The 12175-nt window shown below is 51.2% G+C and overlaps 2 protein-coding genes across 5 annotated transcripts in view; one reads left to right on the top strand and one right to left on the bottom strand.

The window, feature by feature from the left end:
- The window catches only part of LOC119325561 (probable inactive serine/threonine-protein kinase fnkC), a 27715-nt gene that overhangs the window by 12447 nt on the left and 3093 nt on the right, over positions 1 to 12175 (top strand). The window contains exon 8 of one of the 4 annotated variants that reach the window (XM_037599301.1): positions 10158 to 10266. The exons of the other annotated variants lie outside the window; for them this stretch is intronic. Coding sequence (XP_037455198.1) covers positions 10158 to 10187 — 30 coding nt within the window. The 3' untranslated portion in view covers positions 10188 to 10266. Of the gene's footprint in view, positions 1 to 10157; positions 10267 to 12175 lie in introns of those variants that run through there. 4 annotated transcript variants of the gene reach the window in all.
- LOC119325589 (glutathione S-transferase 4-like) lies at positions 9859 to 11778 on the bottom strand. Its single transcript, XM_037599324.1, has 3 exons — positions 10863 to 11778; positions 10723 to 10771; positions 9859 to 10628 (listed from the first exon to the last, which is right to left on the bottom strand). Exons 1-3 carry the CDS (start codon positions 11013 to 11015, stop codon positions 10150 to 10152), a joined length of 681 nt encoding a protein of 226 aa, XP_037455221.1. The 5' UTR covers positions 11016 to 11778; the 3' UTR covers positions 9859 to 10149.

The following is a 12175-nucleotide window of genomic DNA, read 5'->3' as shown; positions in this document are numbered from 1 at the left end:
CCCCCGGGCCGAAGCGTGGCGGCGGGCCGGACGCCACGGCGGGTGGTGGCGGCGCCTCGACGACTTCGCTTCCCCGCGGCAGGAGGCCTCGCGATCTGGTGCGTCGCGGCCGCCAGGGACGGCGGCGGTGCGACCAGATCGGTTCGCGGCGGCGCGGCCGGATCTATGCCCAAGCGTGGGCCTTGATCACTGGTCTGCCGTCGGCATGGTGGTGGGTGCGACTCGTCGGCAGCTGGGCAGATCCGCGGGATTCTACCCTTGTCTGGTCCTTGTCAGCGCGGGCAACTCCGGGGGAAACCCTAGATCTCCTTGGGATCAAGCGATGGCGGCGCTTTTGCGTCCTAGTCCCTCTTTAGGGCATTTTTTTGGAGTTTGCTCCAGTTGAAGGGACCAGCAACGTCGGAGGCGCACGTCTGGTGGAGCAACTGCTGATGAAAATCGCGCTGATTACGGTCATGGCAGACGATGGCGCCGTCTTTGATGTCGTTCCCTTGTCGAGGCATCGTCGTTGCAGTCTGCATCATCAGGCTCGGGATGCTCCGGGGGAAACCCTAGATCTGGGTCTTCCGGATCGGACGATGATGTCGTTTTATCGCTTTCCCTCCTGGGGGCATCGTTTTGGAGTAAGTGATGGCTGGGGGGATGGTGGGGCGGTGCTTCATCTCACACATTGATGGCGGCGGATATCGGCGACATTAGCGTTGTGGAGGCTCGGCGTCCGATGCATGGAGATGGACTCGCGTAGGAGGAGGTTGCTGTCTGGCGTCATGGTGACGTCGATGGCAGAGTGGCCAGACAAGGTAGAAGCCTCAATATGATCTGAAGACGGACCCGTGGAAGATGGCGACGACGACACACGAGTGCATCTGACCGGATTGTGCCCCAGACACGGTATGTGGCTCGGCTGGGGCTTCCGAATGAGTGTTTCGGCTTCCGGCTTTTGATGTTAGGTTTAGGTGAGTGGTCTGGGTAGTGGCCCAGCTAGCACCCCTTCATTATTTTGGATAGGAGTAGCGGCATATGTTGCCAAGATGATGGATTCAGGCACATTGTTGTAATACTTTGTAAGGTCCTCGAGAATAATCAATAAAGTGGCCGTATGCATCTCCCAGATGCAGAGGCCGGGGGTCATCCTCCTTTTCTAAAAAAGTGCATAAAAGCCCCTTATACAATGGGGATGTACACAATGAACTATACACATCCAACACCCCCCCTCAAACTCATGGTGGATCAACAACACTGAGTTTGGAGAGGAAAAATCCATGCTGTGCTCGAGTCTGTGCCTTCGTGAAGAAGTCAGCCAGCTGTAACTCTGAGGGCACATAGTGAAGAGCGAGGGTCTGATCCTGCACAGCAGCACGCACAAAGTGGGCATCCACACCGATGTGCTTGGTGAGCTCATGTTTCACCGGGTCACGCGCAATACTGATAGCACCGGTGCTGTCGGACAGTAGAGGAGTTGAGGTAGTAGCAGACACACCAAAGTCCTCAAGTAACCACCGTAACCAAATCACCTCAGCCGTCAACATAGCCATGGCTCGCAACTCAGCCTCTGTACTGGAGCGAGAAACTGCAGTCTGCTTCTTTGTCTTCCAGGCAATAAGAGAGCCACCAAGAAAGACACAGTAAGCAGACAGGGAGTGTCGATCAGAGGGATCACTAGCCCAGGTAGTATCAGAGTAGGCCTGGAGCTCAAGAGAGCTGGAGCGGGGAAAGAAAAGGCGATGAGAGATCGTGCCACGAAGATATCGCAGAACACGAAGGAGGTGACTATAGTGGACAGAGGTAGGGGCTGAAACAAACTGACTCAGGATGTGGACAGGATAGGAGATGTCAGGGCGTGTAACAGCCAGATAGACAAGGCTGCCAACGAGGTGACGATAGCGAGTGGGATTAGGAAGAGGGTCACCATCAGAGGCACGAAGCTGAACGTTGAGCTCCATAGGAGTCACAACTGTGCGCTCATCACCAAGAGCAGCGCGAGCAAGAAGATCCTGAATATATTTTTCTTGGGAGATGTAGAAGCCATCAGAGGTCGAGGAGATCTCAATCCCAAGAAAATAGCGAAGAGGACCAAGATTAGTCATGAGAAACTGGTCGCCAAGGCGAGCCTTAACAAAGGCAATGTAATCAGAGTCGTCACCAGTGATGATCATGTCATCAACATAGAGAAGGAGAAGAGTCTGACCACGAGGAGACGTGTGAACAAACAACGCGGGATCATGATCACTGGGCAAGAAACCAGCGGCAGTCACCACAGAGGCGAAGCGCTCAAACCAGGCGCGAGGGACCTGTTTGAGACCATAGAGGGAGCGGCGAAGTCTACAGACCATACCATCAGGAGCATAGTACCCCGGTGGTGGCTGCATATAAACCTCCTCACGCAATTCGCCATTGAGAAAAGCGTTCTGAACATCAAGTTGAGAGATAGACCACTGATGAACAGAAGCCACAATAAGAAGAGTGCGGACAGTGGTCATGTGGGACACATGAGCGAATGTCTCATCATAATCGCGCCCCTGCTCCTGCTGAAAACCATGAGCTACAAGACGAGCTTTGTAGCACTCAAGAGAACCATCAGAGCGAGTCTTAATCTTGTAGACCCACTTGCAGGTGATGGGACGGACACCGAAAGGAAGGGGAACTAGATCCCAGGTGCTAGAGCGCTCAAGAGCAGCAAGCTCTTCGGCCATCGCAAGCTGCCATTCAGGCTGAGTCATGGTAGTCCGATAGGAAGTGGGCTCAGCAATAACAGAGAGACCGTACCGATCAGGGGAGTAGCGATCAGGTGGGGGCGAGGCCGAGCACGGAGGTTGTGAACCGGAGGATGCGTGGGAGGGGGTGCACCAGAGGTGGGAGGCTCGTCAGAGGAGACATCCTCAGTACGAGATCGACGAGTATAGTGGAAAGGAAACGGTGAGAGAGGGCGACGGACTGGAGATGATGGTGGAGAGGTGGAGGAGGAGGACGGGGTCGGTGGTGAGTGAGAAGAAAGGAGAGGTGCCGGAGAAAGGGGTGACACATGAGGCACATAGCAAGGTGTATCGGGAAGGAGAAGGAAAGAAAGGTCGTCCACAGAGAAACTCGAGGAAGATGAACGTGGGTAGTAGGAACGAGACTCGTCAAAAGTCACATCACGCGAGATGCGCAAGCGACGACCCACAGGATCCCAACATCGATAGCCCTTGTGCTCATCACTGTAGCCAAGGAAAACACACTCAACCGACTGAGCAGTCAGTTTGGTGCGTTCTCGGGGGCGGGGGGGCAAGGAGAACATAGCACACGCATCCCAACATACGAAGAGCTGAGTAGTCAGGAGAGCGACCAGTGAGACACTCCATAGGAATACCACCCTGCAGAGCAGTCGATGGCTGAATGTTGATGAGGTAGGTGGATGCTGAAACAGCCTCAGCCCAAAAATGGGGTGGAAGGGAAGCAGCGATCATCAGCGCACGAGCCGTCTCAAGTAAACGGCCATGCTTTCGTTCGGCAACACCATTCTGAGCATGAGCACCAGGACACAAGAACTGGGCAAGAGTACACTGTTCCGTGAGAAAACCACACAACAGCTGAGAGATAAAGTCTTCAGCAGAGTCAACACGAAAAGTACGAATGGGCGTGGTAAACTGAGTGTGAACCATGGCAACAAAGCGTTTATATATGGGGAGAACCTCGATACGAGATTTCATGAAGTAGAGCCAAGTGTAGCGAGAGAAATCATCAATAAACAAAACATAGTAGCGATGACCACCTTTCGAATCAAAGGGAGCAAGACCCCAAATATCAGAATGAACTAAGTCAAAAGGACGCTGAGATACAGACTCACTAGTAGGATAAGGTAGCTGAGTCTGTTTGCCAAGTCTGCAACCATTACAATGTAAGGAGACATCTCCAGATACACACCCTAAGAGGCCCTGACGGACTAAAGAAGACAAGCGAGAGCCACAGATGTGACCAAGGCGATGATGCCACTACTGGAAGGACGCAGACGAAGAGGCAGCAAGAGCATGAGAGCTGGCAGAAGTGGTGGCAGCGGAAGGAACACAAAGCCAGTCAACCTCCCAAAGGCCCTTTGACTCACGGCGCCGGGGGCCAGCACCAACCAAAGCCTTGGTGCGACGATCCTAAATGGAACAAGAGTCGGTATCAAGAATGACACGACAACCAGAATCAATGAGTTGGGCAGCGGAAAAAAGATTAATGGTAAGGCGAGGAACATGTGAAACACTCGGAACAGAAAAAGATGGAGTGGAAAGAACACCACGACTAGCAACAAGAAGAGATGTGCCGTCGGCAATAAGAACATTAACAGGCGAATCAAGAGGTCCTAGAGAAGACAACGCGGAAGAATCAGAGGACATATGAAAGGAGGCTCAAGAATCCAGAACCCACGAAGATGTACCTGACTGTGTAGATGCCGGTGATGGTCACAGCAGCAGCGGAAGCAGTCGACGAGAAGCCTGAGGAAGCAAGGAGACGCTTGAGGCGAACAATATCCTCGTCAGTGAGTGACGGGGTCGAGGAGGACACAGGAGTCCCACTGGAGAAGGAGGAGCGCCTCTAGTCACGCTTCTTCTGGCGACAATCAGACTCTGGGTGACCTGACCGGGAGCAATAACCACAGACGGTGTCACGGGGCGACGTGCCCTTCTCAGCATAAGGAGGATGGCTCACCCCCCTGGAGGAGAAGGCAGGAGCGGCGGAGCAGTGATGCGAGCAGATGACACAGGAGCCCGGGCGGCCAATACCGACGGAACCAGAAGCAACCCAGCAGAGCGAAGACGGGTCTCTTCAGCACGAAGCTCAGCAAGTATCTCGGAGATAGGAACACGACCACGAGCAAGCAGGTGAGCACGTCTAGGCTCAAACTCAGACCGGAGACAAGATAAGAACTCATGGACCCGCTGAAACTCGAGATCTGAACGAGTAGTCTGACAACAACGACAGGTTCCACAAACAACTGTCGGAAGAGAGTCAAGCTGGCGCCAGATGGTAGAACACTGTGAATAGAACTCATCAACAGAAGAATCACCTTGCTGGAGTGCATGCTCCTGACGCACCACAGATAGGTAGAGAGCATCACCAGAGGGCTGATAGCGCTGACAGAGGTAAGACCACATCGCTGCAACGGTGCCAAGTCCCATAAACTCTGAGGCAAACTGAGGAAGCACACTCGCAGTGAGAACAGCAGCAGCCCGAGCATCATCATTGCACCACTGAGTGTAAGCAGACAGATCATCTCGGTATACAGAGAGAGCATCGGAATAAGCGGATACCAGCTGATCATAAGCATCAACCGCAACATCATCCAGAGTCTTGGCAGCATCCCGGGCAGCCTGAGAAGCATTAGCAGCAAGGACCGGCGGCACTGGTGGGATTGGGGCCACTGGCGCAACCGGGCATGGTGGACAAGGGACCTCGCTAGAGAGAACACCCCACAGAAGGAGTCCACTCATATGGATGCGCATGAAGCCCACAAACTCAGAATAGTTGGTGCCATCAAAGATCATCGAGCACCGAGGAACCGCAACAAAGCCCGAAGAGGACATCACTCTGCAGCTGTTTTTTGGATAAGTCAACAGATCCAGAAACTGGATCATGATCGGGATCGGGCAGAGAGCGCGCTCGCTCGATCGAGCAGAAGCAGAGCCCGTGAGCGAGGCGGCGCAGCCGGGGATTGACCTGGGGTCAGGCTCGAGCGGCGCCTGGAGCGGCGGCCAATCAGGAGCGATGGAAGCGCCCGGAGCGGTGACTTCGCGCTGGCCGGACAAGAGCGACAGGAGCTGCTGCTTCGCGCTGGCCGGACGGGAGCACCAGGAGCGGCGGCTTCGCGCTGGAGCGGCGCGGCCAGACGGGAGCGACGCGGCTGGACGGGAGCAGCGCGCCAGAAGGGGCCGGTGCAGCCACGACGGCCTGGATAGGAGCAGGCGGTGGCGGAGGGTGCAACAGCAGTCGAGAGCGGCCGGAAAAATCGGCCGGAATCGAGCGGGAGTGGCCGGAGACGAGGTGGGCTAGGAAGGAGGAGCATGAAGTTGCATCGTGCGGGAGAGCGAGGCTAACCTAGCATCTGATACCATGTTGGATAAGTGAGCAACTAAGCTTTACTGAGGGCCAAAGGCCAGTACATATACAGATGTGGTAAAGTGCATAAAAGCCTCTTATACAATGGGGATGTACACAATGAACTATACACATCTAACACCAATCATCTGACTGAACTTATCCATAGCATCAGCCAGCCTACCCATTCTGCAAAGTGCAGATATTAGAGTTGAATAGGTGAATACATCCGGACTCAGTCCTTGTCCCCGCATGTCAGTAAGTATGAGCATAGCTTCATCAATCATTCCTTGTTTAGCATATGCATCAATTAATATTGTGAAAACTTGGCAGTTGGCTACAATACCGTTGCCTTCCATTGAATTAAATAGACTCATCATATCAGCAAAGCTTCCTTCATTGGCATACCCACGAAGAAGAATAATGTAGGAGACAATATTAGGTTTGTGGCCCTTTGCAGCCATGGAAAAGAAAATTTCTGCAGCTTCTTTGCTTCTTCCATACTTGCAAAGGGAGCCCATGAACGAGTTCCAAGTGAAAATATCTGGTATAAGACACCGGCTTGTCATTTCTCTGAAAATTTTACCCCCCTCTTTCCACCGGCCCAAAGTTGAATATCCATGGATCATACTATTATATACAGTATCACTTTATCCGGTCGGACACCATTATCAACCATTTGCGGAAGGACCAGCTCCGTCTTGTCCATTGCTCCTGCCTTGCACATTGCATCGATAATCGAGTTATATGTCACCACATTAGGCACAACCCCTTGCTGGGTCATTTCATGGAATAGATTGCATGCCTTGCCTACTTCCCCTTCCTTAAAAGAAGCCATGGATGACCGTGCTATATGACAGCACATAGGGGGAGCAATCATCTCCTTTTGCCATCACCTGGAGCAGGCCGAGCGCTTGCTGGCGCCTGCTGTCTCACATAAGCTCTTTAGAACTATATTGTATGAGAAGGAATTAGGCACACAGCCGAGGACAGACGTCCTATGAAGCAGCACGTCCACAGCTTCGTCTGTCCGTTTTGCACAGCAGAGGCACTTCAGGATGGTGCTGGCGACAACCTCATTTGTTTTGAGGCCGGTCATTAGGAGGCCGCCGAAGTAGGCAAGCCCTAGGTCGGGACGACGCACGCGGAAGCAGCAGTTCATCGGGATGGTGTAGGTGTGGACTGTGGGCGACGCCACCCGCCGGCCGGCTTCTTCTCGGCATACACGGTTGAAGAGCGTAAGGGCAAGGGAGGGGCCGTCTATGCAGGTGTCGGTGTGTCGCGCACGGGCAAGGCCGGTGAGGAGTGCCTTTCAGGGCTTGCCCGGGGACCAGAGTGGACTGCCGCAGAAATTGGTCGAACAGGTGGTGTGCATCTTCCGGGCTGAGCGTTCCGGAGCGGACGCGCTCAGCGGCAGCGGCAAAGGCGACGTGCGGAGACCAGGAGGCAGGAGCAGGAGGGTGAGGTGGAAGTGCAGGAGGAGGAGCGGCGGTGGAGGAGGTGGAGGCAGGACATCGGCGTAGAGGAGGAGTGGCGGGGTAGGCCGGACGGGCGCTGTGCGCCTACTGGACTGGACTGGACTGGACTGGTCTTGCTTTGCTTTGCTTGTGAAGGCATGCTGTGATCGAAACTACTGATCCAAAGGTTCTAATCCACGTACGACACTTGATTAAATGCTCAACTCACTCATCGTGCGTAAATCGTCCAAAGAGTGTTGTGATACTATCATATATACCACTCTTTTGTTTTGTGTCACACATACATGCTATTTTTGACATTTTTTTTGCGGGGTTAAAAGGATTTCATTGCTCAACTATTGGAATATTCGTTCCTACATAGCAGAGGAACGTCTGCAGGTCCAGAGCGCAACCAAACTGTAGTTCGGCCCTCCGATCGTCCGAAAACAGCAAGTGTGTGGCTAACAACGTTCTGATTCCTACTTACATGAGCAATAGAGATATCCCTTTCACCAAAGAGCCTCTTAATATCCTGAACTATCATTCTATGTGGCGATCTGTCAAGGGTAGGCGACTTGATCAACTTGATCGCATCCATGCAGTCCATCTCGATGTCTATCGGGTGAGTAGACCATTGTAGAGCAAGGCTTAATCCCTCCTGACATGCCAACAGCTCAGCCTGGAGCGGTCCGGAACAATGCAAGATAGAACGACAAGCAGAGAAGATAATGTTGCCGTCATTATCACGTAAGATCATACCGGCTCTTGCTAATCCACCATCGGTATGAATGAACGACCCGTCAACATTGAGCTTCACCATCGGTATGCTATTTTTGACATTACAGTAACATCGATCACCAATTTTATTGAATACATGCGTATAGAAACTAAGAATATACAATATTCTACTCCCTCTGTTCACAAATATTATTATGATAGATCCCATCAAAAAGTTATAACTGTGACAGATAATGTTGAAAACAATAATTTTAAATGTTTTCCGCTTCTCAAAAATAATAATTTTCTAGGCAAATCTATACACATGATTTTCAGATTGAAAATGTAAATAATTAAATGATATTTGATCTAAGATTTTGACAGAAGGCACGATGTAAAGCCTCACTTCGATGGACCGTGTGTCATTATCTAAGAAAAAGAGTTTTCTCCTCGCAACTCTCGCGGTAGAAAAGGCGGCTAGGGTTTTCCAAACAGATATTGAAACAAACGGGAAAATTAAAAAATAAGTAAAACCAGCAGAGATTAAAAGGGGAAAAAGAATAAAATCTTCCCAAAACAGGAAGGACATGGTCGGCCCCATAGGCTCACAGGGGTCTGCATTTCCTCGTCCACCATCCGGTGTGCTTGGATTTTGATTAGAAAAATGTGTAGAATCTTAATATGATATTATTTTACGTGTTAACAGTTTTGAAAAATGCTTTTTGGCTGCACTGATAATCAAATAGCGCACAAATCCGTCTTTCTGTCGCATTGACGTCAATTTGGATTGAAAATGAACACCTCAGCAAAATTAGATTGGAGGTGAAAGAAAACATCTATAGCCACACATCCATGCCTCGGCAAAACCTCACAAGATGGAAAAGAAAATAGATTTCTCATCTTATGCGCGCGCGCGCACACACACAGAGAGAGACCAATCTTAGGGTTGCCCACATTCAAACACGTTGGGACCGTGTTAGCACTAAGGCCACCGTCGTGAGGGCGGAAAGGAAAATAAGTGGCAACAAAGATGGGACATCATGTTGATATAAAAGACATGGACCTAATGGGATTGGAACGAAAGAAATCATCTATGGCCACACGTGCATGCCTCGGCAAAACTTCGCGGGGGTGGAAAACAAAGTAGATTTCCCATTTTATGCCAAGAGATGCCTTAGAGTTGACTACATTCAAACACATTATGATTGTGTAAGCATTGAGGCCACCGTCGGCGAGGGTGGAAAGAAGGATAAGTGGCAGCACAAATGGCATGTCATGTTGAAATAAAGGAAGTTGACATGTTGGGGTCTTGAATCATGGTTGGGATGTGTTTTTAATTCTTCCGTTGCAACACACAACCTCTTTTCCTAGTCTTATTTATATATAGTTTTGTTCATAACAGTTTTATTCATCAAATAATAGTTAGGTCGTTTACATACTGATGAAGGGATGTTGGATTTTCAAGATTACTTGTTAATGCTAAAACAGTGTTTTGCCAAGCAAATCAACTACCATATTTGCTTCCCTGCTATAGTGGACAAGACTGATGCTAGCAAACTCCATGACTTTTTTCTTTTGAAAACAAACTCCATGACTTGTAATGAGTGAAACATCAGTCCGAATATAAGCATTGGATGATAGGTAGCCTCCAGCGCCATCATACCATCAGATTCGATGATGAGTTTAGTGCATCTCATTTTTCCTTCTAGTCTTATTTATATGTAGTACTCCTTCCACAAAGAAATATACGAGCGTTTAGATCACTAAGTGATCCATACGCTTATATATATTTTTTTACGTAGGAAGTACTACTTACGAACAAACATTTATTTCTCAACATGTCTCTAGACATCAAAAATCATAGTAGTAAAACCCAACTGAAATGCATATATAAACTGAATTTGCGACATTCAATTTAAGCAGACGAGGATAGCTTCAATCCGAGGTGGATGAGCGGGGCCACTTTCTTCACCGAGGGCCTGGCCATGATGCGCCCCCACCACGCCATGACGCTCGCGCGCGACTCCAGCAGCGTCGCGAACTCGGTGCCGGCCACCAGGCAGTAGGTGAAGCCGAAGTGGACGAGGTCGGCGAGGCTGAAGAAGTCCCCGGCGAGGTACGGCGAGCTCGACAGCCGCGCCTCGTACACGTCGAGGACCTTCTCGAGCTTCCCGACGTACTCCTCGACGACGGCCTGGTCTCGCGCGCCGCCGATGAACGGCAGGATGACGCACTGCCGGACGACGTTGGCGATGGCCGGCTGGTACTGGTGGGCCTCCACCTCCATCCACACGTCCACCATGGCTGATTCTTCTAGGCTGGATGCCCTTAGAAGATCGGTGGCGCTGGTGCCTCCGTACTTGCGGAGCACGTACCGAGAAATCGCGCGCGATTCTGAGATCATATTACCGATGTGTGGATCAATTGAAAATCTAATCATAGTTTGTATGCTATGAATTGATTCTTGATGGGTGTGTGAATTTCATACCGAAGAGAGTCAACTCCCCGTCCTCCAACGCTGGGATCTTGCCGAATGGCTGCGAGATTGAACCATACGAAGACTTGCATAAGAAAATGGAGCGAGATAGAAACATAATCAAAGTATAAACTATCTCTGTTTCTGAATACGTTCCGAGAGAGGTGTGGCTCGGTCCTCTGCTCCCGCGCAGCCATGTCGAGGGGGAGGAGCTCGTAGTCGGCGCCGACCTCCTCCAGGCAAAGCAGCACCGTCGCGACGAACGGAGACGCCGCCACCCCGTACACCTTCACGGCACCGCCCATCTCTCCCTCCCTCTCACACACCCACACAGCTTCTCTCTGACACACACAGAGAGCTGTAATTAAGCAGCTCTGTTTTTAGTGCTGATTTGTGCGTGCTTAAGCAGACCTTGACCAACCCAACTTTATACTTGTGATGGAAGTGATTGCAAGGAAGATATTATAACCAGATAGTGTAGACGGTACTGTACTAGTATTTGCTTGATCTGATCTCAGCAAGATTTGGTGTGCTTATGGTCAACCAAGTGATAGTTTCTTATTGTCTTTGACTTGATTCATGAATCGAGCTTCCTTCACGCCCAAGGAATTACGACTTTGTCCATATAACCAAATAGTAGTCCTCGACGGGATTTGCTTTTTTCACTCCAAATGGTGTAGATATACTATACTCTTCTCATGGCCTGGTCCCTGGGAAGATTTGGTGTGGTTATGGTCTAACTAGCGATATTTTCTTTTTGTTCTTGACTTGTTTCATAATTCGAGCTTCCTTCCTGCCCAAGGAACTGTGACTTCATATATACTACTCCCTCTGTAAACTTTTATAAGAGCTTTTAGAAATTGTAGTTGAAATTTCGTAACGCTACGAAAATGTTGTTGTTTCCCATTTTGCCCCTCCGCAGTCTGCGCTCACTTGTCGTGACTCTCCACACTCACTGTCTCACCAGTCGCTCCCTGAATCCCTAGCTCCTCCGACGTCGCCGCCCAAATCCCTAGCTCCTCCGACTCGCCGCCCAAATCCCCAGCTCCTCCGATGTCGCCGCCCGCATCCCCCTCGCCCGCGTGGCCGCCCGCATCCTTCTCGCCCACGTCGCCGTAGCCCTCGTCGCCTCTTCCTCTCGCCCCGCGTCACCTCTCGATGGAGTTAAAGGTGCCTTTTTTAGTCAAGCCGAGAGGAGCGCGGGCACCAACGGCGGCGAGGACCAGCGGGAGGAGCTATGCTGCTGGCTGGATCTGAAGTTGTTGTATACTCAGCGGGAGTATGAAGTAGGAGGCCGTCGCCCGTCGCCGTGAGCTGGAGCAGGAGGAGCGCAGGCACGGCGGCCTGGTCGACGACGACAACATGTCCAGCCCGTGCAAGGCCAGCAAGGGCACGTGAAGCAGCAGGACGTCCTACTCGACGACGGCGGCAACGAACACCAGCGTTCCTCGCCGCCCTCAACCCC

This window comes from Triticum dicoccoides, chromosome 1B (genome assembly GCF_002162155.2).
Source record: "Triticum dicoccoides isolate Atlit2015 ecotype Zavitan chromosome 1B, WEW_v2.0, whole genome shotgun sequence".
NCBI classification, from domain to species: Eukaryota; Viridiplantae; Streptophyta; class Magnoliopsida; order Poales; family Poaceae; genus Triticum; species Triticum dicoccoides.
This window is presented reverse-complemented; position numbering and strand designations above follow the sequence as displayed.

Excerpts from the sequence above, each read along its gene's own strand:
- LOC119325589 (XM_037599324.1), bottom strand. The coding sequence starts at position 11,015 with ATGGGCGGTGCCGTGAAGGTGTACGGGGTGGCGGCGTCTCCGTTCGTC. Across the intron at positions 10,772-10,862 it reads AGCCACACCTCTCTCGGAAC|CCATTCGGCAAGATCCCAGC; the intron begins GTATTCAGAAAC and ends TCAATCTCGCAG. Across the intron at positions 10,629-10,722 it reads CGGGGAGTTGACTCTCTTCG|AATCGCGCGCGATTTCTCGG; the intron begins GTATGAAATTCA and ends ATATGATCTCAG.